Raw genomic sequence first — 21,361 nt, 5'->3', positions numbered from 1 at the left:
GACACGTGTGGTGAGGGGGCGGCGTTTTATTTGTTTTGCCGGTGGTAGCTTTCAGCTCAGGGGCAAGACGGGCCCTGCAGCGCTCTGTCAGGGGCCAGAAGCTCCAGTGGCCGACTCCTGCCACAACCAGTAAAGACGTCCCATACAGGAAGCCTGACACCCCTAGGCACATACACACCCGTACACACACACGGTAAACACATGCATATATTCATGAGAAGCCCAAAAAGGTGTTCAGAAGGGCCACAGGCAAGAGGGAGAAGCTGTCATTTGATCAAGAAAAAAAATGTGTGCAGGATAGCGGTGAAAGAGAAGAGGAGGTTTGGGGTCATGTGCTTTGTTTTTGCGATCTTTTCATTCCATTACACAGCAGCTTGCAGCAACATGTGAATTCAGGCCATCGAGGGGAAACCAGACGCGGTCTATAAAAGTGAGGGAAACTTTAAAGTGTCATTTTTCTCTGTATTTTTCGACTGTTTGCATTCGCCTTTCTGGTGTTGTTCAGTGTCCTTCCTGGTTGTTGATAAGACTGCCAGCCGATGGGACAGTCTGAACGGTTTGAAGTCTGCTGGGAGGGCGGAAGCAGTAAAGAAGTCTGTGTTTGTAGTCTGTGTTTGGTGATGATTCAAAGTTGAGGTGAGCAAGGTGAAATGGCAGACGGGCACATATTAGCAAGGACGTGCACAAGGCTGGGCTACAGTAGCCTGAGCAAAAGTCCATTGGCTCTTTTTGGATGAGCTGCCCCTCGGGAAGAAACAAAAAAAGTTTTGTTTTTGCTTTTGTGGCTGCATACATAGGAGAAACTGCTAAAGTTAGCCACTATTTTTCCATCATGGTCCTGGGCTCCCCCTGCTCCAACACATCTGACTCAAATGAAATGCTTCATATTATGACCCGAACCTCGCTAGCTGATGCGTGGGGTTGGGGTTAGGGTGATCCCCTCAAAGTGTCTGTGCACGTCCTGCATGCTAGCATTGTTGTCAAGTGCCTGTCGCCCCATCCCAACACTTAAAGATCAGTCGTATTGTCTTGAGCTGATTACAAAAAAACAGCTAAACCTCAGTGACACCTGTCTTTGCACAACAAAGGGAAATGCTGCAGATGCATATCATATTCTCCACTGTGTGCTTCTGCCACAGGATAAATGAAATGATAAACTGACTGATGAAGATTTGCTTTGCAAAATAAAAGAGCCTCCTTCCTGTTGATGCATCGATGGAGAGTGAAGAGCAGCCTGATACTGTCAAACATACCCAAAAATTAACAATCAGGTTAACCTGAAAATGGGTGTGATCTTTAACCTTCATTTTGCAAATCATATTGTTTACCATGAAATTAGAAAAAGCTAAATATACATATTTAATTTTATCTCTATTAATATCTGTCTATAAAAGGCTTGTTTAATCTGTTAATCTCTAATCTTTACCTGTTACTGTTACTGTACCAGTCACACACACACACAAACACACTTCTTGGTAAGCACTGTAGCATCTCAGCCTGTGTTGACTCAGTGAAAAAAAAGCAAAAGAAAAAGAAACCAATCCACATCCCACTAAGGTTGGAGCCATTAGCACGTCATTGGCTGAAGCTGATGAAGCGTGCCGTATGAACAGCTCCCGCTGGTATGATCTTCTTTTTATGCTCGCTTGAAGTTGCCTTGCATCATATGCTTCACTGAGCTGCCTAATATCTCCTTCACTTATGTATCATCTTTAAGACAGAGCATAACAGTGGTATCTGTGCTACTGCGAGCCTGGCGCTCGCTTTCCACCGTGTGCGATTTAATGAAGCAGGAGTTACGTAATGTTTTCAAATAACCTCTGAACATGGAAGTCTGTGGCAGTCGCTGCGGGAAAAAACGTCATGATCAATGACATTTCGACAAAAACAAAGAACAGCAACCGTTGGCCTCCACTGATAAAATGCTGATTATTTATTATTTGTTGTCTGGTTCCTTTACAATTTTAGGACACTAAATGCCAGATAATATTTTTTGTGTTTAATCCCAGCTTGATTTGAAGCTGTCTTGTTCTGATTGAGACTAAACTTGACCCCGAATTTCCTGGCTGGAGATTAATAAAGTCTTATTTTATTTTACTTAAAGTGGCTGTTTTTTAAAAACCTCATTTGTCCTTTTATTCACTTTTATTGGACTCTTTGCTCCCAACATTACTTCAACAACATTACTGAACAGATTGTGTCACTTTTTCTGACAGTTTTTAATTTTAACCATTTTTTCACGCAATTAATCCATCATCAAACTTATATTCATTATGCAGAACCCCTACAGAGCCATTCAGCTCAAATTAGCAACATCATCTGAGTGTTTATATATTCCTCTCTGTATCCCTCTCCCTCCACTTTTTATTTCCTCCCTGTCTCCACCTCTCTTGCTCTGATTTGTCTTCCATCAGCCTCCCAGTACCTGCGCTGGAAGCCAGGGAGCTGTCCCATTACTTATGCATAGGTATCATAGGTATTCATGTGTGTGCATGGGATAGGGCGCATCCGGAGCAGGGGCCGGGGCCCCGACATGACAAACAGGGTGTCAGCAAGGCTCCGCGGGACCCATTAATATGCCGGCGGCCGACAGGGATCCTCACCTACGTGCGCTTAATATTCCTGTATATTAAACAACCATAAATCAGAGGATATAAGCGCTGAGGGCTGTGTGTGTGTGTCTCTATGTGTGTGTGTGTGTGTGTGTGTGTGTGTGTGTGTTTTAGTGTGTTAAGGTCTATGTGTGCAAAGAAATTGTGTGTGTGAAGTATGTTGTGTGAGTGTGTGTGTGTGTGTGTGGTTGTTTGTGTTTGTACATATTCGAGCTGGTGTGTACAGTACTGGATACTTTGGGGAAGGAGGAAGAGGGTTTCGGTTGGGTCAGTTTGTGAATTTATGGATGTGTGTGTGCCTGAGTGTGTTTCTTGTGTGGACGTGCTCTCACACAGCTAGTCGGGGGAATTCAGAGTGGAAGACAGCGTCAGCCTTTTAGCCTTTCAGCCTGGCTTTAGCCCCAAAGCCTCGCTGCTAACCCACAATATCCCCCAACTCAGACGCTTTTCACACCAACACAAGCTCCTTCTCATATATTCAAACAGCGCCTTTCTGCCCTGTGATGTTTCCTCCTCACATATTCATTTTCTTCTCCTATCCTCCTCGTCTTTTTCAGTTTGCAGTTATTTTTTACCCATTGTGCCCATAGCCGCGCTTTCCAGACAGCTCCTGTCAGTCAAGCTGTACGTGCAGCACTGCAGTCATTTCTTCTTGCATTTTCTGTTGATGAAGTTCGAATCTCTGGAGGAGGCCGTCTCTTGTTTGCCTGTTCAGCAGCGGTGGCTGTCACTGTCATGCTAACGATTCAATTTGTGGTGTTTACGCCAAACAGACCACAAACATCAAACACATGACTTTCCTGGCACTGTGGAAAGACCTACCAGTGAGTTTAGGTTTGTAGCAGACACTGCAGGTTTTTGAGAAAGGGAAACCTAAATCATTCGATTCTGCTGTGTTTTTATAACATTTTAACTTGTTTTTTTTAATCACTACCTCAGCAGCCCGTTTTTTGGACCTCATTTAGGGGTGCAGGGTCATATGATAACTTTGCCATCATAAACTCAGTGCTGCAGCATCTAACATTGTGTTAACATCTCTCCACCTCAGTCGAACACACACTCATCTTCTCCCCCAACACACACACATACGCTGCCCCCCCCCCCTTCCATATTAATCTGCATTACATGCATGCAAATCACCTTGTTTAATTAGAATGAATCTGTGTGTGTGTGTGTGTGTGTGTTTGTGCGGGGTGGTGGTGAGACCTACATCCCCCAGTCCTGATATTCATAATGTGATGTGGGTCCCAGGGTCCGAGGCAGGCAAGAAGGCAGTAAGGGTCTAATTTTATTTTCCCAGTAGGGCCAACTATTAGTTTCTCAGCTCATTAATTACGCTGTTGTGGAGAAATCATTAATAGTTAAAGTCGCCCTACAATAATGTATAATAGATACATTTGACGGCTCCTGATTTCTTCTTTTTTTTTTCTTTGATGTGTGATCAATTTTTCAGCGGTCGTGATAATCCCTGAGCCTGGGTAAGTGGGCACTGGAATTGACCTCCAGCATGTTGGGAAATGGCCGTGTGTGTGTGTGTGTGTGTGTGTGTGTGTGTAAAATCACTGTGTATAAATTACACACCGTTTCAGCCGTCAGGGGCTCTCCGAGGTGGCGGAGCGTCTGGCCTGCTAAAAACTCTCCCTGTGATCTGGACCGGTGTGTGTTTGTGTGTGTGTGTTTTCTTTAAGAATGTATGAGAAAGAGTCAGCATGTGGGTGTGAGTGTGTGTGTAAGCACTGTGTGTGTGTGTGTGTTTCCCGTCTCGGCTCCTCTCGCTTACATCAGTGACAGACACTTTTGTGACGGAGGTCATTAAAATCACTCCCAAGGCAGCTCGGAGTGTGAGAGTGTGTATGTGTGTGTGTGTGTGTGTGTGTGTGTGTTTGTGTGTGTGCGTTGCCCCCTCTTCACCCCCAAACTCCGACCCCCCACCCTTCTCCCAATTTTCTTCTTCTGTTCTTTCATTCAATCGTCAAGACATCATGAGCTGGAGTGGACCCAGGCTGACCCGCCATGTTATCTGACTATTGACTTTGTATGATGTGCATTTATTTGCATATACAGTTGAATATGTGGGTTTCCTTAAAGCCACAGCCAAAACCTTACTGAATACAATGAAAATAAGCCTATAATATTCTACAGTATTGGTATTACTGAGCGTTTTTCTGTTGCCGAGTCTCCCAGACGTCCGTTAGCTCACTGCACGCTGGGCTCGTCAGAGTAAGAGGTAATTAAGTATGAATAATTAACACCAGCAGCCCCCGACTGGGAGACAGCAGAGCAGCTTCCCCATGGCAGCAGTCGGCCAGATCACACATGGTCCTCGTAGCAGTCCACTTTGTGCCCGGCTCGTTCATTAGAAATACCCACAGCACAGACTCGTTGTGATCCTCACCACAGGATCCTGCACTGAGGGGCGAGGCAGGGGGCTTCACGGGTATGTGTGGTTCATCGGGGAGAAAAAAAAAAAACTAATTTAGTTATTGTCAGCCTTTTCAGCCTTTGGGGCTTTGCAAAGAAAAAAAAAGCTTCTGCTAATGGACAGTGGCGTTTTGAAGCTTTTAGATATTGCATAATCAGATGCCATTTTAAGGCGTGCGTTTTGGAAAGACAATTTTCTTTGATCTTGCTTTTGAGGTATGTAATTCCTGAGTGGTAGACAGAGATAGCCAGCTGTACAATGATCATTTCGCAGAGCGGTTCATAGAGGTCTGTGTCTCTGGTCAATGAGTAACAGCGCTATCTGTTAGACCTGTGGGGCTTAAGAGTCAACAGGTAAGTGTAATCACCACAGGAAAACCTTTAGCCTACATACAAGCTACAAATGAGGAGTTCACTGCCACCACACCGTGCTTATTTCCACAAACATGGAGATATCGAAGAATGATTCGGAAAGGTGGTTCTTGCATGCACACTGCCAATAATGAGTACCATGCAAGACCAAGATTTACATTCTGTCCTGCTAATATTGTCCTTTCTTGTCTCCTTTCTCACCTCTCTGTCCGTCTGTCTGTCAGCTGTGCGGGCAGACCGAATGCGTGGTGGTCGCAACAAGTTCGGCCCCATGTACAAACGTGACCGGGCCCTCAAGCAGCAAAAGAAGGCGCTGATCCGAGCCAACGGCCTGAAGATCGAGGCCATGACCCAGGTGATGCAAGCCGTGCCCACCGACCTCACCATCACCTCAGCCATCCAGAATATCCACTCGGCCGCCTCCAAGGGCCTCCCGCTGAGCCACCACGCCAGCCACCACACTGGTCACCACCACCACCACCACCACCATCACCACGCCACCGCCCTGCCCCCCACAGACTACGACCGGAGCCCATTTGTCACCTCCCCGGTCAGCATGGCGATGCCGCCGCACGCCGGCAGCCTGCAGGGCTACCAGGCGGCCTACGGACACTTCCAGGGTACGCGCACCATCAAGTCCGAATACCCAGACCCGTACACTAGCTCGCCGGAGTCCATCATGGGTTACGCCTACGTCGATGCCTACCAGTCAGGCTCGCCGCCCAGCTTCCCTCACCTGATCGTAGAGCTGCTCAAGTGCGAGCCAGACGAGCCGCAGGTTCAGGCCAAGATCCTGGCCTACCTGCAGCAGGAGCAGGCCAGCCGAGGCAAACACGAGAAGCTCAACACCTTCGGCCTCATGTGCAAGATGGCCGACCAGACGCTCTTCTCCATCGTGGAGTGGGCACGCAGCAGCATCTTCTTCCGCGAACTCAAGGTAGGTTTGCACGATCCATGTGATGAGAGGGATTTTGAGTGGAAAAATCGGTTAAGATTGCATACCGCTCTTGCAGCTTTAATTCTCTTTGCAGTTACTCTACAGGCCTTTAATAAATTATCCTTCATTTTGTTTCAGTGCTAAATCTTTCACCGCGATGTCATCCATAATTGACAGTACTTTACACAGTTCATGAACATCATCTGCTCAATCCTTTATCTTCAACAAGCCTTTAATCTTCCTCTTGTACAAACTGGCTCAACACGACTGGCTCAGCACAGAGGGCTGTGAGGGGGCGAGGGGGGGGGGTGTGCTCGTAGCTGCCACCGCTGTCTGTCCCACTGCCTGATCAAAATTCAGCAGCCGGCCGTATTTACCCTGTGTGTGACACATTTTGGCTATGGGTTGTGAAAACTTTGACTCAGAGCTTCAGGCACTTTTCATACTAACAGGGTCCTAGTCTGAGGGTTTTATGTGAACTGAAAACTGAATACCGCCCATCTCCCCTTGAAATATTCCTCAGATCTAAGTGGGCACACACTGTGTGATGATATGAGACGCCGGCCATTAGCATACTGGTCAAACGAAATGCAGAGCTGACCACATCACACAGAGGATGGAGTCATAATAGCAACAAACCTTCTATTGCTTTATATCAGTTTAATTAAGATTTTTAACCTTTAGTTATCATCGATGGACATTCCTCAAAAGCATTTCCTCTTGGTTTATGTAATCTGTCAAATCTGCTAAAAAAAAATCGAGCCTGGCAAACACTGTCCTCTTTGAGTGTTTAGCATAGTCAATCCCAACTGACCAATAGTAACTGTCCACCAACGCCTCAATGTAAAAATGTGATAATTCTCGCTTATTCATCACAGAGCCCACGGGAGAGATTCTGGTGTGTGTTTGCGCGCTCGCGGCTTTATTTGCTCTGAATGAAGGTTAATGTTCGGAGCGACATAAAAGGCATTTGATTAGTCTGCGCTTCACCTGTTTTTCTTCCCGTTGTCTGACTCCTTTGTCTGTTTGTTTCACATCGCATCGCCAAAGGCTCAGCTGCATATTCATGGGCCCGGGCCTGTTGCAAAATTCCCTCCAAATATTTAATATTATTTTGTTTTCAAAGGGGAAAATAACACATGAAATAAATGTAATATTAAAGACGGAGCCAATTACAACACAGACAAGAGTCCTTGAAAAACACATGTTGACATTTAGCATGCGCCATGTCCCCGCTGTTGACATTTTCGAGGTCTGCATTTGCATTCAACCGGGGTGCGCAGTACTTCACTCACACACACACAGTATCGTTGTAGGGTGTAGCCGCGGTGAATAATTGTGTGTGGTTTGCCCATTAACTTTGAATGATCATTTTTGCTGCACCGCGAAGCCTCTCTATTTCTCACTCGGCCTAATTCAATTATCTCACCCACTTGTGTTTGTCACGCCCTGATTTGCTGCTGAATGAAATGTCATTATTTTTGCCTAATGACTACCCATATTACTGGAGCTTTATAGAAATTGAGCTGGATGCCTGTTTACAAAAGAAGAAAATAACGTGAATGCAGGAGAAACCTCTTCCTGCATCCGCAAACCCCCCCCCCCACAAAAAAAAGCCTCTCCTGCTGCTGCTGCACAGGCCCCATTGCTTTAAAGGAGGTGGGGGCGTATTTCACTTAAGTGAGGGAGATAATTGAACTAAACCCCCGCCTTGCCCTGTTTTTAAAGAGCCATCTAAAACACAAGGGGGATTGAAAATAATGTGCTAGCTGTGGCTCTGACAGTTTTTCCCACACAATCCTTTTTTCTTTGCTGGTTTCTCATTAGTAAGTACAGGGAGGACTGCTGAGCCAGGCTCCGTGTTGGTCAGGAGAATCAGCAAACCATGAGCGAGCCAAACTGACTGGCCTTCTAGATTATCCGACGCCGGCATCGAACATTTGTACTGGCACTGGGGATGTTGTCGGCTTTAAAATATCTTCCTCAAATTGTTTGCTGAAGAGTTTGTTTTTTTCAGCAAAGCTTTATCGCTTTGAATTTGTGCATTAATCATAATTGGAGAGAGTGTGTGCTGTGCAGTGTGTGTGTGTGTGTGTGCTGTTAATCTATTCTGGTGCCTGCTTTTATGTGTCTGCTGCTGCAGTTCAACAGCAAATTACGCAGAAAAAGCCACCCATGACCTCTGCACTCTCCACTTTGTCTCCCTGTGAATATGCCTGCTTTTGTCTGTGCGCGCACGTGTGTGTGTCCGTACATAGGAATACATGCATGCAAATGGTCTTGCACTGCTGAAGCATGACAAAAATTGCCAACGTTAGGGGATTCAGTTCCACAGATGCTAAAAATGTACACACCTGTCTCAGTGTACGGCTCTTCAGAGGAAACCACCTTCTACAAATGGCGTGTGTCCCGTTGTTTAAACTCATGATCGCTAGTTCAGTCAAAGATATCGTGTTTTTGCATCCGCCTCACCTTTGACATCTCCTGTTAACGTAGATCTGCCGATTAGATGTGAGGTCGAGCCTGGGACCACAGGGACAGGAAGCGGAGTAGAATTAAAAGTTAGTCACAGGAGTAGTGTGGCGCTGTAGGAAGCTATAAATACATTTTCATCTCTCACACACACACACACACACATACCCACATTAAGACACAGACACCGCTCACACATAACGCACAGGCCCTCTCACTATTATTAGCTCCGTAAGAACAAAAGAATTTCTCTGGTAATAGAGCCAAGCTGGGAGGGTGTGTGCGAGACGTCTGCCAAAAAAAGTGTTTAAAGATTTAGTTTCCATAAGTTGGCCTCGGTCACGGGACTCATAAATATTTAGCCATTAGGAGTACCTTCTAAAGAACTCTCCCCATTCTTTCCCAGTGCGGCACGCTGCCGCTCTCTTTCTCCCCCTCTTTCTGGGAATGAGGCATGACGTGAGGGACGTTTAATTCTAACACCTTGGATCCGACGAGTTGGGGTGGGCTCTTACCGCCAACCCTACTCCAGTTATGATTGGTTTAACACATCGACAATTAGAGAAAGTCGGGTCTGGCTCACTGGTTTTGAAATCAATGACTCCATGTCATGATCATGTGTGGTTATTTTATAAAAACGTGAGCGAGCTGAAGACAGGTGCGTGTGTGCGATTATGTCTGTAGGTTTATGTGCTTTTGCACCTGTAAGCCTATAAATTTTTCAAGGAGTCTATTCAGCCCTTAATGTGAATTCTTAATCCCAGGGTTGTATTTTCCAACATATTAATGCTGTTATAGATGCAGTTTTTTAATGTAGGTATCAGGTTTTTTTTATTATTGAAATATTAGATTGTTGTTAAATGAACCTGAGCTTTTATTCATTTCCCTCAAAAGTACTGCAAAGCGTTATTTTTTATTTAAAAATACATCAGTGTCTTTGGGAAAATGACAATTGCTGAACTCATTTCTGAAAAAGGCACATTTTTCAGATGGCTGTTTTTGATCTAATTTGATGAGTATGTGCTGCAGGAAATATTTAGTATATATTTCATTATACAAGTGGGTGCAGCTGCATTTCAAAATGAGTGCACAGATACATATTATTCAGCATGCACGAGTCCTGGTTCTGAAAACATGCAGAAACGGGCATTTTCAAAAGTGTTTCAAAGTTTGTATTTGATAGTATACGATCAGTGCTTAATCCAGTATACGAGTGTGTATTTATGGATATATGCCAGTATTTGAGTGTGTTCTAAGCCGGGAAACACATGTGTTTGTCTCTCAGAGACATTTGCTCTGCCACCCCTCCCCTCCCCATCCTCCCCTGTCCTGCCATGAACCCCTCTCCACCTGCAGCGGTGTCGACTGCCAACCAGGCAACTTTGTGCGCTAAAGGACAATTCTGCTTAAACATACTTTTACCACGGGAAGTGGTTGATCTTGACTTCTATTTTAATATATATTATTAAACATCCCAGGTAGCAGTTTCTCTAGTGACAGCAGAGTCAGTAAAACCCCAAATGGATGCAGTTTTTTGAGAGTTTTCTTGATTTAGAAACGAAAACAGGAAAGAAAAGAAGGAATTGTAAGGGCTCACTTGTCAGAAGGCATTCTGGGAAATGCAGTGATGCCAGGACAGGCGAGATGTGAGGCTTTAACAGAGGTCGTAGTCTGAGTTACTGGCTGAAAAAACTGAAACACGTGAACCTTTGAATTTAAAAAAAGGATGCAGTCTTTGTGAAAACTCTAAACACAGCCTTCTTAAAAACACCTCCTCTAATGTTCCTGTTTGTGCTGAATATGAGCGTAGATGACTGCTCGAACATGTGTATCAACACTGTGTGTGTGTGTGTGTGTGTGTAGGTGTGCGTGTGTGACGGTGACTCATACTGTAGCTGCTCCCCTCTCCTCCATTGTTCCAGCGTTGGGATGGCTGGCCTGACTCCCACCACAAACACAATGAGAGGGAGAATTTAGCAGGGCAATCGGGACTATTGATGATTCATATGTTTATATCTTACCTTCCTAACTCTACTCCCTTTTCACCACACCCCCGCCGCCCCCCCTTCCTCTCTACACCCTTTAATAAAAAGGATGTGTGTCTGGTGTTGGGACAGCGAGCACTTTTGTGTGCCTTGTCAACATGCAACATACAGAGGCTGATGAAGTAACGGAAATGACCAGGTCAGAAAAGGCTTTTAAGTAATCCAGTGTGTTAAAGCTGCTACAGTTCAGCCACATCACAGTGAAGAGAAAATACACCTTCAGGTACATAATATATGAATGTTCCTGTATCCCCTGTAACCTTACCATTTTGTCACATGTACTGTGACACCACTTCAGATAGTGCTTTACTACATGTCCCAGAATGCCTTTCAACAACACCCAGAAAAGAGATACGATCTTGTTGGATTGAATTAGACACAGACATTATGGACATGATCAGTTAGTTTTGCATTCTTGATGCATTTCTGCATTCATAGCAATCAATGGAAAATGGTTTGCCCAGAAAGACACACTTGCTCCTCCATTCTAATCCTGATTTTGATCCACCACTGTATATGAACGCTCACTTATTCACAGAATATGTGGGCAAGTTTCTGGGAGGACTGCCAAAGGCCAGGTAACAGTATGTGTCAACATCCTTTAAACAAATGAGGTCTGACAACACTGTTTGGAGTTTTAATCCACGTATAAACCAACTGACAAAGCTCTAAAGAGAGCAGGTGGTTTTTGAACTGCAGGTGCATCACAAAATGTTGAATAATTACTCATGGCAACACATAAAATAGGAACAGTTTGCAGGATTGAGCTCCATGGCAGGGACTCTAGAGGCATCTCTATTTGTCTAAATCTAGAATCTTGTTACTTCAGTTATGCTAAAGACGGCATGTCGTGTGGAGTAAAATGCTGTGTAACTTTATACATATATTTAGTCTGTCCACCTGATAAAAGTGTAGCTGGGCGGAAAACAGCCGTGACGTTTTGAAATGTGGCTTCATTGTTTATTTTAGTCATCCAGGGACAGTTTTTTTGGGGGGATCCAGACAGGTTTTTGTGCTTCTCTGTCTGTTTCATTTTTGTTGCCCTGTTTTGTCTCTCTGCATGTAGCGGGAATGGCAAAAGCAGAGCGGAGGGCCATTAAGTTGAGGAGGAACTGTATTAGAAGTCTTGTTCCCTGGGAAAGCTCCCAGCTGAGATGGGACGGCCATATTGGATAAACAGATGGCCGGGGAGAGGAAAGGACAGGCGAGGAGAACAGAGGTGAAACAAAGAGAGGAGATGAGAGAGGAGACGAGTAGAGGAGGAATGCGGAGAGAGAGAGAGGAGAGGGACGGAAAGGAAAGGAAATGACAAAGAGGCAGAGGTGAGGGAGAAAATATCAAAGGTGGTGTGATGGAGGAGAGGAGAGGAAAGCAGGATAAAAAGACAGAAGAGAAAAGCAAGGAGAAAAAGGAGATATGAGTGTTAAAGAAAGTCAACATGAAGGGCTAAAGGGCAGGAGGGGATGAGGTAATGTCTGTGAAACATGGAACAAGTCAGGTATCATTTAACTGCTGTTCACATATGACCAGATCAGTGGCAAAAAACTGACGATTTTACTGTTCACACATGCTTACAGAGATACAGCTGCTCTCAAAAACAGGTGGGGTTTAAGATGCCCCACCTCTGTCTCCAGCCGTCAACGATTTCCTGTCAAATAAAGGCAGAAATTATATAGATAAAAATGTATAATAACAACAATAACAACAATAATAATTTGCAAATTAAAAATGAGTCATTTCTTAAGAATTTTGATACATTTTCATGTTTAAGACATGTTTATTAAACACATTTTTTGTTACTTTTCACCATAACATCATATTATTAATCACAAAATAATAGATGAAGCTCCACTGCTGCTGCTGCGGCTGTGCTGTTTTAGAAGGAGAACGAGGCTGTGTTGAAAATGATCAGAAGCGATGAGTTCATTTCCACCAAGCTGAATTGCACTCATTATGGCACAAATTCAAATAAACAAATCCTCTTCCAACTCAAACTGCAAAAAAGTCTTAAAAACTCACTGGATTCGCAGAAATCTGCAACAATCTGAAATAATAGGACGAGCATGTTAAGCAGTAGAATTATTTACAACACCGGCTCTCCTCCGCCAGTTTATTCGACTCCTCTAAGCGGCTGCACGTCAGTCAATCACGCATGACAGATCCCAGGGGTGGGGCAAGAAGGGGGCTGATGTTCACATCTCACACCTGAATATTCTCCACTTATAGATTTACCTGAGTGAATAATGTAAGGTCCTCTGATGCGCCCCACTCTGCCCTGCTGCATAATTTCACCCCCTCCTCACCTCCCCTCCATCTATATCCATAAATATTACATGAATTTACTTTGGTGAAATTATACTTACACCACCTACCCGCCCAGTTCAGACTGGAGGGTCTTTTTCTACAGTCTTAGTTATCCTCCTCACACACACACATGCACACAGCCACTCCTCCCCACACAACCACATCTTGTTTTCCATGACCTATCCAGGAGCAGTTTAATTTTCAAGGTGCAACCAAGTGTGTGTGTGCCTGTTTGTGTGTGTGTGTGGAGAGGGAGGGAGGTGTATTGCCACTGCCATGCTTTGACCGCTGATTGCACCTTTTCTTTTTTTCCTCACACCCCATAACTGAGTGGAAATTAATAGGCCGTTTTAGGCGTGATCTGTGAACCCTGGGAAGTGGTATATCTATACCACCTTCCACTCACTCACACACACACACACACACACACAGATTCAGAGCCTCAGACTGCAATGTCTGTCTTGTCATAGAGGTCAACAGCCCCTGCAACAACCTCCCCTCCCGACACCCCAATCCTGACAAACTGCAAGTGTGATGGGGTTGGCGGCCGCACGCAGTTGGCAGAGATTTGTAACCTGTCCCTGGTCCATTGCATTTGAATTATTCGGCAGGCTGTGCTGCACACACGCACATCCCATAGCATGCTTGCTTTACCTTAGCTGGGAGGGAAGAAGGTCTGGAGAAGGACGGGGAGAGAGCGAGGGACGCAGGAGCGGAGACATGGAGTTTAAATGAGTTGCAGAAGGAGTAGAGAGGGAGAGAGAAACGAGCAAAGACGCCGGCGTGAGATTGAAACTGAGAGGCAGAGGGAGAAAGAGGGACGGAGTGAATGATTTAGAGTGAGAAAGTGACCATGAGAGAAAGAGGGGACAGAGATGGAGTTAGAGACAGAGAGAGATGTCGCAGCGAAGAGGGAGGGAGGAAGAAAAAAAGGTGAGTGTGAGAGCGATAGAAAGAAAGGGAGCGAGAGAGAAGGAGATACTGAAGGGCAGCCAGAGAAGGACAGAAAGAGGGAAATGAGGAGGGGGGGGTTAAATAGGAAGATGAACAAGGGGGCTGCGAGAGGCAACGACCAAGGGCAAGCGGAGAAGAGGAGGAGGAGGAGGAGTATGGTGAAGGACAACAGGGGAGGGTGTGGGGGGGGGTGAAAAGAGGACCGCTAGGTTGGGCGAGGTGGGGTGGGGGTGTAAGGGGGGAACAGGTGGAAGGTTAATGGGCCTGGAGCGGATCCACCAGACGCTCTTGGGCTTGATATATGGACCCGGGGCCCGGTGCGGGGCGTAGGCTTTCAAAGATATATTATTTCATTTGAGGAGCAGCACCATTCTGGCCGACAACGACCCCCACCGCCACCCCCACTTCCACCAACACCCCCCACAGCCCAGCATTTGTCCAGTGATAGATGACACGCCCCCCCACCACCCCAACACACATGCACAAATACACATACAGTATTGTCCCCCCAAGCACATAGTCCTGTCAGGAGACTTGTCTAAATTTTCATCTAATTTAGCTTCTTTCTTTCTTTCTTTCTTTCTTTCTTTCTTTCTTTTTTCTTTCTTTCTCTCTTTCTTTCTGTCTTTCTTTCTTTCCTTCCTTCCTTCCAGCCTTCCTCACCCCCTCCCCTCTGCTATCAGTCTTTCTCCCAGGCTACAGGCAGGTCTTATGGCCGCCTGTGTGTTTTTTTAAGTTGCTATTTTAGTGGTAACAATATCTGTTTGATCACTAGCACTGGGTAGGAGCAGGAGTTTGGGGTTGGGGGGGTAGGGGTTCACAAAGGCCTCTTTTCATTCATAAATTATTGATCATTGCAGAAGACATCACTCTCTCTTTTTCATAAATACTGTAAAAGTCCTGATTTTTTCTTCAACACTGCCAATACAAAATGGAAAAAGCTGATTTTTTTGATCTGTTTTAAAGAAACAGTGTGTGGTCGGTCAAAAAAGGAAGCATGAATCAGACGTAACAGAGGCTGTTCTGTACCTGTAAGGCTACAGGTTGGGACCCCCTGACTGTGCCCTTCCTGCTGAAGAGTACCTCAGCCAGGTGAAACATATACATAAATGCATACTGGATGTTTGTCTGAAGTATAATGGTGTGAAAAGTCCTTATTCCACTGTTGCAACATGACAATACAGCAATTGGAGGCGTGTTTAGTGTGAAGCTCTTATGGCATCATGTTTTTTCTCAACATCAGTACTTATTTACTAGCAGAGCCAAAGTCTGCATTTTCCAGTAGAATCTGCCGTGCTTTAGCTGTTTGACTGCAGACGGCCACTGATCTGACAAAAATCAAATTTTCCAATGCCCCCTGATGGTTGCAGTGAGCTTTAAGACGCGGCCTTTCCAAACACTGGAATGGTCCCGTTGGTCCAACCCCAGGGGACTGCAGGAGGCCGGAAGGAAGAACAGGAAACTTGTTAAAAGAGAAGATTTAAGGTCGCCTGTCCCACAGGAGCGGCAGCTATAAGGAGACGACGGGGGTTGGGAGGTTTTAGCGTGCGCAAAGTCTGCTCATCTACTTGTTGCTTTGATGAGGGATGAAAGGCTGTCATGAAGTACAAGTTTACAGAGCTCCGAGCAATGATAGACTCAACTGTTCTCAGCGTTTCCTGCTCCTTCTTGTGCTTCTTCATCCACTCGAGGAATTTTTTCCTTTAATTTTTTTTGCACTGTTTCAACATTTAACTGAAGTTCTCGCTCAGTATGTGAGGACAGGCGGGGTAGCACGCTTGCTTCTGGACACTGACATGTAACTGTTGAGGGACGGACACTGTTGGATCAAGTGTCTGCACCACCACGTTAAACCTGAAGAAGAGTTTGTGTTTTTTAACTTCCATCTGTCTTTGCCTTTCTCCATCTCCCCCTCCTCTTTAAACCACCGCTGATGAAGTAAAGAAAAGCAAAAATTGCCTCCACCTCTTCTGTAGTTTTTCATTTTCAAGCAAGTTAACACAGCCTGATTCGCATTTGCGAGCACTTTGGGCATTCGGTGGGAGAAAGAGCAGGTTGTGTTTAAGTCTTGTTTGGGGACAATCAGGGTAAAAGCCTTTTTTATTGGCAGGTCATGCTGCTTGTTAAGACAGTGACGCAGGTGACTATGGCTGTGCTGTTAGCCTCGGTGGCCCCGAACTAACATGGTTGTTGTTTCACAAGTTGGCAACAGTCTGTCCAATCAGCAGGGAGAGAGAGTGTTTGAAAGGCAGAGAGGAAGTGGGAATGAGAGACAAAGAAAATAAAGAAAACAAAGTGAATATGGGGACTTGATTTCGTTGGCCGGGCTGCTAACAAATCAACTCAACAGCGTGCAAACACTTTACGCACTCCACCAAAGTACAAAACAACTTTCTCCCTCCTCTCTGCTGTGCTTATAGTTATGAGCCGCGTTAAATCTACAGTTTGTGCAGGAACCTTTCCAAAGCGCCTCCCATCCAAACTCTGCAAGACAAAAAAAAAAAAGCAGTGCTCGCAGTTTGCAGCAGCGAAGACCAAATCAGAGCCGTTCCAAGCAAAAAGCATTGTCATCTGCGGGCAGGTTCGGTGGCAGAGGGTGGCGATGTGTTGTCAGACGAGCGGTAAATATACAGACAGAAGTGCTGGCATTTTGCTTCTAAATAGCTCCCGGCTATAGGGTTTCCTGGAGGTCAGAGGGGACGTGGTGTGGCTCCTGCAGCCTTACACCGACCCTCCACCTCTAAGCTAAACTCACCACACTGAACTATGCAAACCTGTCAGCTAATTTATCTTCCTGTTTTACGCTTGCCTGCATTTCAACTTAGTATAAGACACAGTTTTGAAAGCATCAGATAGCTGCAGAAACGGCAGGTTTTTTTTAAATAAGAAAGGATTTTTTTTTTCGAGGAATAGTATTAGACTAATTTAACTGAAAACTGCATAGTGTAAATATGTTGAGAGGAAGTTTATCGTTGTTTAGTGAGGAAGGATTCCTGGAAATGAGCCATTAAAAACATAAAATAGTAAATGTTTATATAGTAAAAATTTGATTCTTCAAATTAAATGTCCTACAATTAAACATTTTGACATTTATAGGCCAAATCTTATGTATCATAAGGGAAACTATAAATGGCTGACTTCCTCAGGCAAAGGTTTTTTTTTCCCCTGCTGTACTCTGAAACCCAACGCTTCAACTGGCTTCTCAACTAAGTAAAAAAAAAAAAAAAAACACAAAGCGCCTCAAGCTTCTTATGTTTCGATGTTGCGTGGCCTCAATTATCTGCATGTAATCCAGCCTGCCTAGAGGTTGTGCCCGTGTCTGCCGCTTTCGTCACCGGGCTGTCAACAGTTGTCCCCCAATGTCTATTTTTGATGCTTATTTACGGCTTGTCTATTCTGGACAGGGAGTGGGGAAGCACGAGGGGGTCGGGGGGCCAGCAGACAATAGATAAGACAGTAGTGGAGCAGAGTCGACAGCTTGCCGGCCAGTTTTACACTTAAAGAGTAGGAGGGTATTTATATTCAACTGGGAAGGAGGGTGATTGGATTTGCGCAGCGACGACTGCGTGCAGTTCACAGGAGTAACACTAGACATTGTGGCTGTGTTGCGACGACGACTGAGAAATTTCAATGGGGCCGCACGCCAAACACCGAGCCGGCCGAGAAAATGGCTTCAGCCCCGCCGGCAAAGTAGGACAAAGACACCTGTTCCCTGCCCCTGCTTCAACGCTATACTTTCTTAGCTGGTTTTAATTTTGCTCTTGCTCTCCTTATTTCTTTTACGCTGCACCGGGACCTTTTATTACTCTCACATCATTCCCTCTTCCTCACCTCTCAATCTGTCAAATCTCTTTCTCCGTTTCTCCCAAATCGCCATAGCTGCAAACCTGGCACGAGCCACCGATAAATGATTCCGCACATGTGAAATAAAGGCATGGCACTAATAATAGGCATTACAGCCCTGCGTTCTTTTAGGATTGCGACCTCTCAGAGGGGGATGAAAAGAGGCTTTTCAACCAAGCCGAAACAATGACGAGCAATAAACCAAATATGCTGAAAGGAGACTTGCTGAGGCGGGTGTCGACAACGCCGTTAAACCTCTAGAAATGAACCAGGGAGGCTGAACAAAAACCAAAAAAAGACAAGGTTTTCAGGTGGCAAGCCGCAGTCTCACCTTCCCTTAGGCCAATACTTTATAGGCCACATGTTGCACTGCACTTCCCATCAGCAGCAGCAGCACCACTAGGCCTCACACTGCCACAGCAGTGCTACGCAGAGACGTCTTTCCCCTAATACAGATGCATTTGTGGCGGTTTCTGTCAGACGAGGCCTGGAGATGCACTTCAGGGAGAAGCGCGGCTCCATCTGTTCTGCGGCGTTGCGGTTTTGATGCCTCGTCCTCCTTGTACTCCGACTGTTCACATATCACAGGAGCTCCGGAAATGCTCAATTAGTTAATTCAGATATTTAATTTGTGGAGATCCCTGTGATCTCTGGAGCTGTGCCACGTTTGGATGTGGATTCACAGCTGTCTGCTCTAAAACCCACCACCTAAACCCCCTCGCAACCCCCCCACCCTTCAAAAAAAACACACACCCATCCCAGCGCGTCAAACGCTAATGGGAATCTGTGTCTCCCGCCCTCTCAGACAGAAAGCATCACTGCATCAGTCTCTGCATTTTAAAACAGCTTTGCTCGTCTAAGCTGCGTTAAGGTATATTGCATATGTGTGTGTCTGTCTGTCTGTGTGTGTGTGTGTGTGTGTGTGTTAGAGGAATGTCTCTACTGTTCTAAATAATACAAAAGGGGGAAGCCTTTAGCCTGTTGTCTTCTTTGTCTCCTGCTTTTCTCGTCTTCTCTTCCTCTTAACGCACAGACAGCCAGACAAGGATGATGGGGTCATTTCCCACCGTCTGTCAATGAAAGTCGCACACACACACAACTGTACAGAAACACACACACACACACACATAAATTCCTCTTCATCACACGCATCATGACCGTATAATCAAATGAATGCATGACCCCTCTTTTAACCAACGCACACAGAAACCTGCAACCAGTCACTCATCTCCTCACCTCCTTATATTGCGCCCCCTTCCACCTCCGTTTCACACTCAGCACACAAACACAGAGTCATAAATTGCAGCATTAACTCAAATAATGATTGCACGGCATGAAAATTCAATGGCTGGGGCTTAATGCGCAGGAATCGCCTGGTAGATTAAGCTCTGGGTGCGTGTTTGAGTGCGCATGGGGAGTCTGTAGGGGGTGTTGATGGATCAATAGGAGTTCTATGATCAGTACCTCCCAGCCAGGAACCTTATAGACAGTCTACTCGCACAACTCATTTTGCATTTGGATGGCTTGCATTTTCTCCGTCTGCGAAGACGAGAGTGGAGTGGCGGGAAGGGAGCAGGGGGCTGCACGCGTGTGTGTATGTACGCAGCTATAGATATTACTGTCAAGCGTTTGTATGTGTGTGTCTCTGTGTAGGCATGCAGGTCTTGACATGATTGCATCTGTGTGTGTGTGTGTGTGTGTGTGTGCTGGACTGAAGGAGAAGGAAGGGTTACTTTTGGGAGATGCTGTTCCCTGGGCTGCATGTGTATTAGCTGCCTAATGTTCATGTGAATAATTGATTAGAGCCTCTCTGTGTTTTTGATAATTAGTTGATAGCTTCTTAGCTCTAAGCCCTGAGATTTCATGTGTGTGTGTGTGTGTGTGTGTGTGTGTGTGTGTGTGTGTGTGTGTGTGTGTGGTTTGGGGGTAGCTAGTCCACTTCTGAGGTATCCTGAAAACAATAGCTTTCAAAAAGAAAAGAAAAAAACTCCTTCCCCCTAAGCCATGCACTCACGGATTAACTTTCCTCAGAAATGAGGCAACAGTACGTATATTTCTTTCTCATAACCTCATTTGTTTCTGGAGTTCTCTTTCTTTTTTTTTCTATAGTGCCTCACCAATGATCTCTTTAGACACTCAATCAGCTGGATGATTAAGATGAAGCATCTCTTACATTTCATATTTGATTATAATGAAAAGCTGGCAGACGCTACCTGATCTTGTACATATCGAGTAAACAGACCGGCCATGGCAGACAACAATAAACATTGGATGCATGAAAAGATATCAATTGAAATTCATGTCTGGCCCCTCACTGGTCCGTTCTCTTGCTTTATTGATTTTTCCATCTTTCATATGCTTATGCATCAAGTAAAAACGGAATAGGAAAGTTTGGGCTTGGTTCGCCCTCAGATCCCCGCGCTAATAGCAGGCAGAGAGGAGGGTTTGTTGCCATTGTCAGCGACCTTGAGAAAACAAGACGTTCTTCCCGCCGCAGCACACAGACCCACGGAGATACTTTGTTTTTCCTGCCTCATGAATGTAGCGCCACGCTTCTTCTGGATTCTCACAGATGTGTGCATGTTTGTGTATGTGTGCTTATCTGGCTTAAGCTAACAACTTAACCTTACAAGCCGGGATCCATCCGAGATTCTTTTGCATCTCTGCTGTTTATTTTTTTATCTATTTACATATTTGGTTTGCTGCCGTGGGCACCTACTGCATTTCCTGTATCTGCAGTGGCCTGATTTGCTGAGGCGAGGCCCGGGCAGCGCTTATTAGGCCCACGTCTTGTTTCCTCTCGGTTAGACAAGGATCGGGACAAAAGGATGAATGGACAGATAGAAGGCGAGGAGAAGGAGAGTTTTCCCTTTCTACCGCAAGGCCGGGACAAGAAGAAGAATGTCAGGATGTGTGGACGGGTGAGAAGATGTGAAGGTGGGGAGAGGGAGAGGGCACGGCCAATCGAAAGCAGAGTGTTCTCAGGGTCAAAGGTCAGCCTCAAGAGTCTCTTAATGCAGTCACCGTGGGAACCGATCAATCTCAGCGCCGCGGCCGCATCGATCAGACGCAGGCACACGTGGACACACACGCTAGCATTCTTTCTGACACACACACACACAAGATACAGCATTCATTCAGTCTCTTCTTCATTGGTTCTGCTCTCCAGCAGAGTTCACGGGCACTGGCACGCACCGACAGCTTCCCCAATGCCTTCCAGAGAAGAAGACAGACGCTGCTCTAACACAGTTTGAAACTTCAGCAGCAACAAAACATCTCAGCGAATGTCTCGTTATCTAACGAGTTCAACCACATAATGCTTGAATAATACACTTGAAGGATGGAGTTATTCTTTGTTGCTGCAAGGAACGCTAAAGGACACTGCAGCTGCCTTATGTTTA

At 45.5% G+C, this 21,361-nt stretch overlaps 1 protein-coding gene across 1 annotated transcript in view; it reads left to right on the top strand.

Annotated features, from left to right (window-relative positions):
• Positions 1 to 21,361, top strand: part of nr5a2 (nuclear receptor subfamily 5, group A, member 2) — a 67,656-nt gene that overhangs the window by 10,140 nt on the left and 36,155 nt on the right. The window contains exon 4 of the mRNA XM_041934638.1: positions 5,630 to 6,342. Coding sequence (XP_041790572.1) covers positions 5,630 to 6,342 — 713 coding nt within the window. The remainder of the gene's footprint in view (positions 1 to 5,629; positions 6,343 to 21,361) is intronic.

Source organism: Chelmon rostratus, chromosome 4, assembly GCF_017976325.1.
Source record: "Chelmon rostratus isolate fCheRos1 chromosome 4, fCheRos1.pri, whole genome shotgun sequence".
NCBI lineage: Eukaryota > Metazoa > Chordata > Actinopteri > Chaetodontiformes > Chaetodontidae > Chelmon > Chelmon rostratus.
This window is presented reverse-complemented; position numbering and strand designations above follow the sequence as displayed.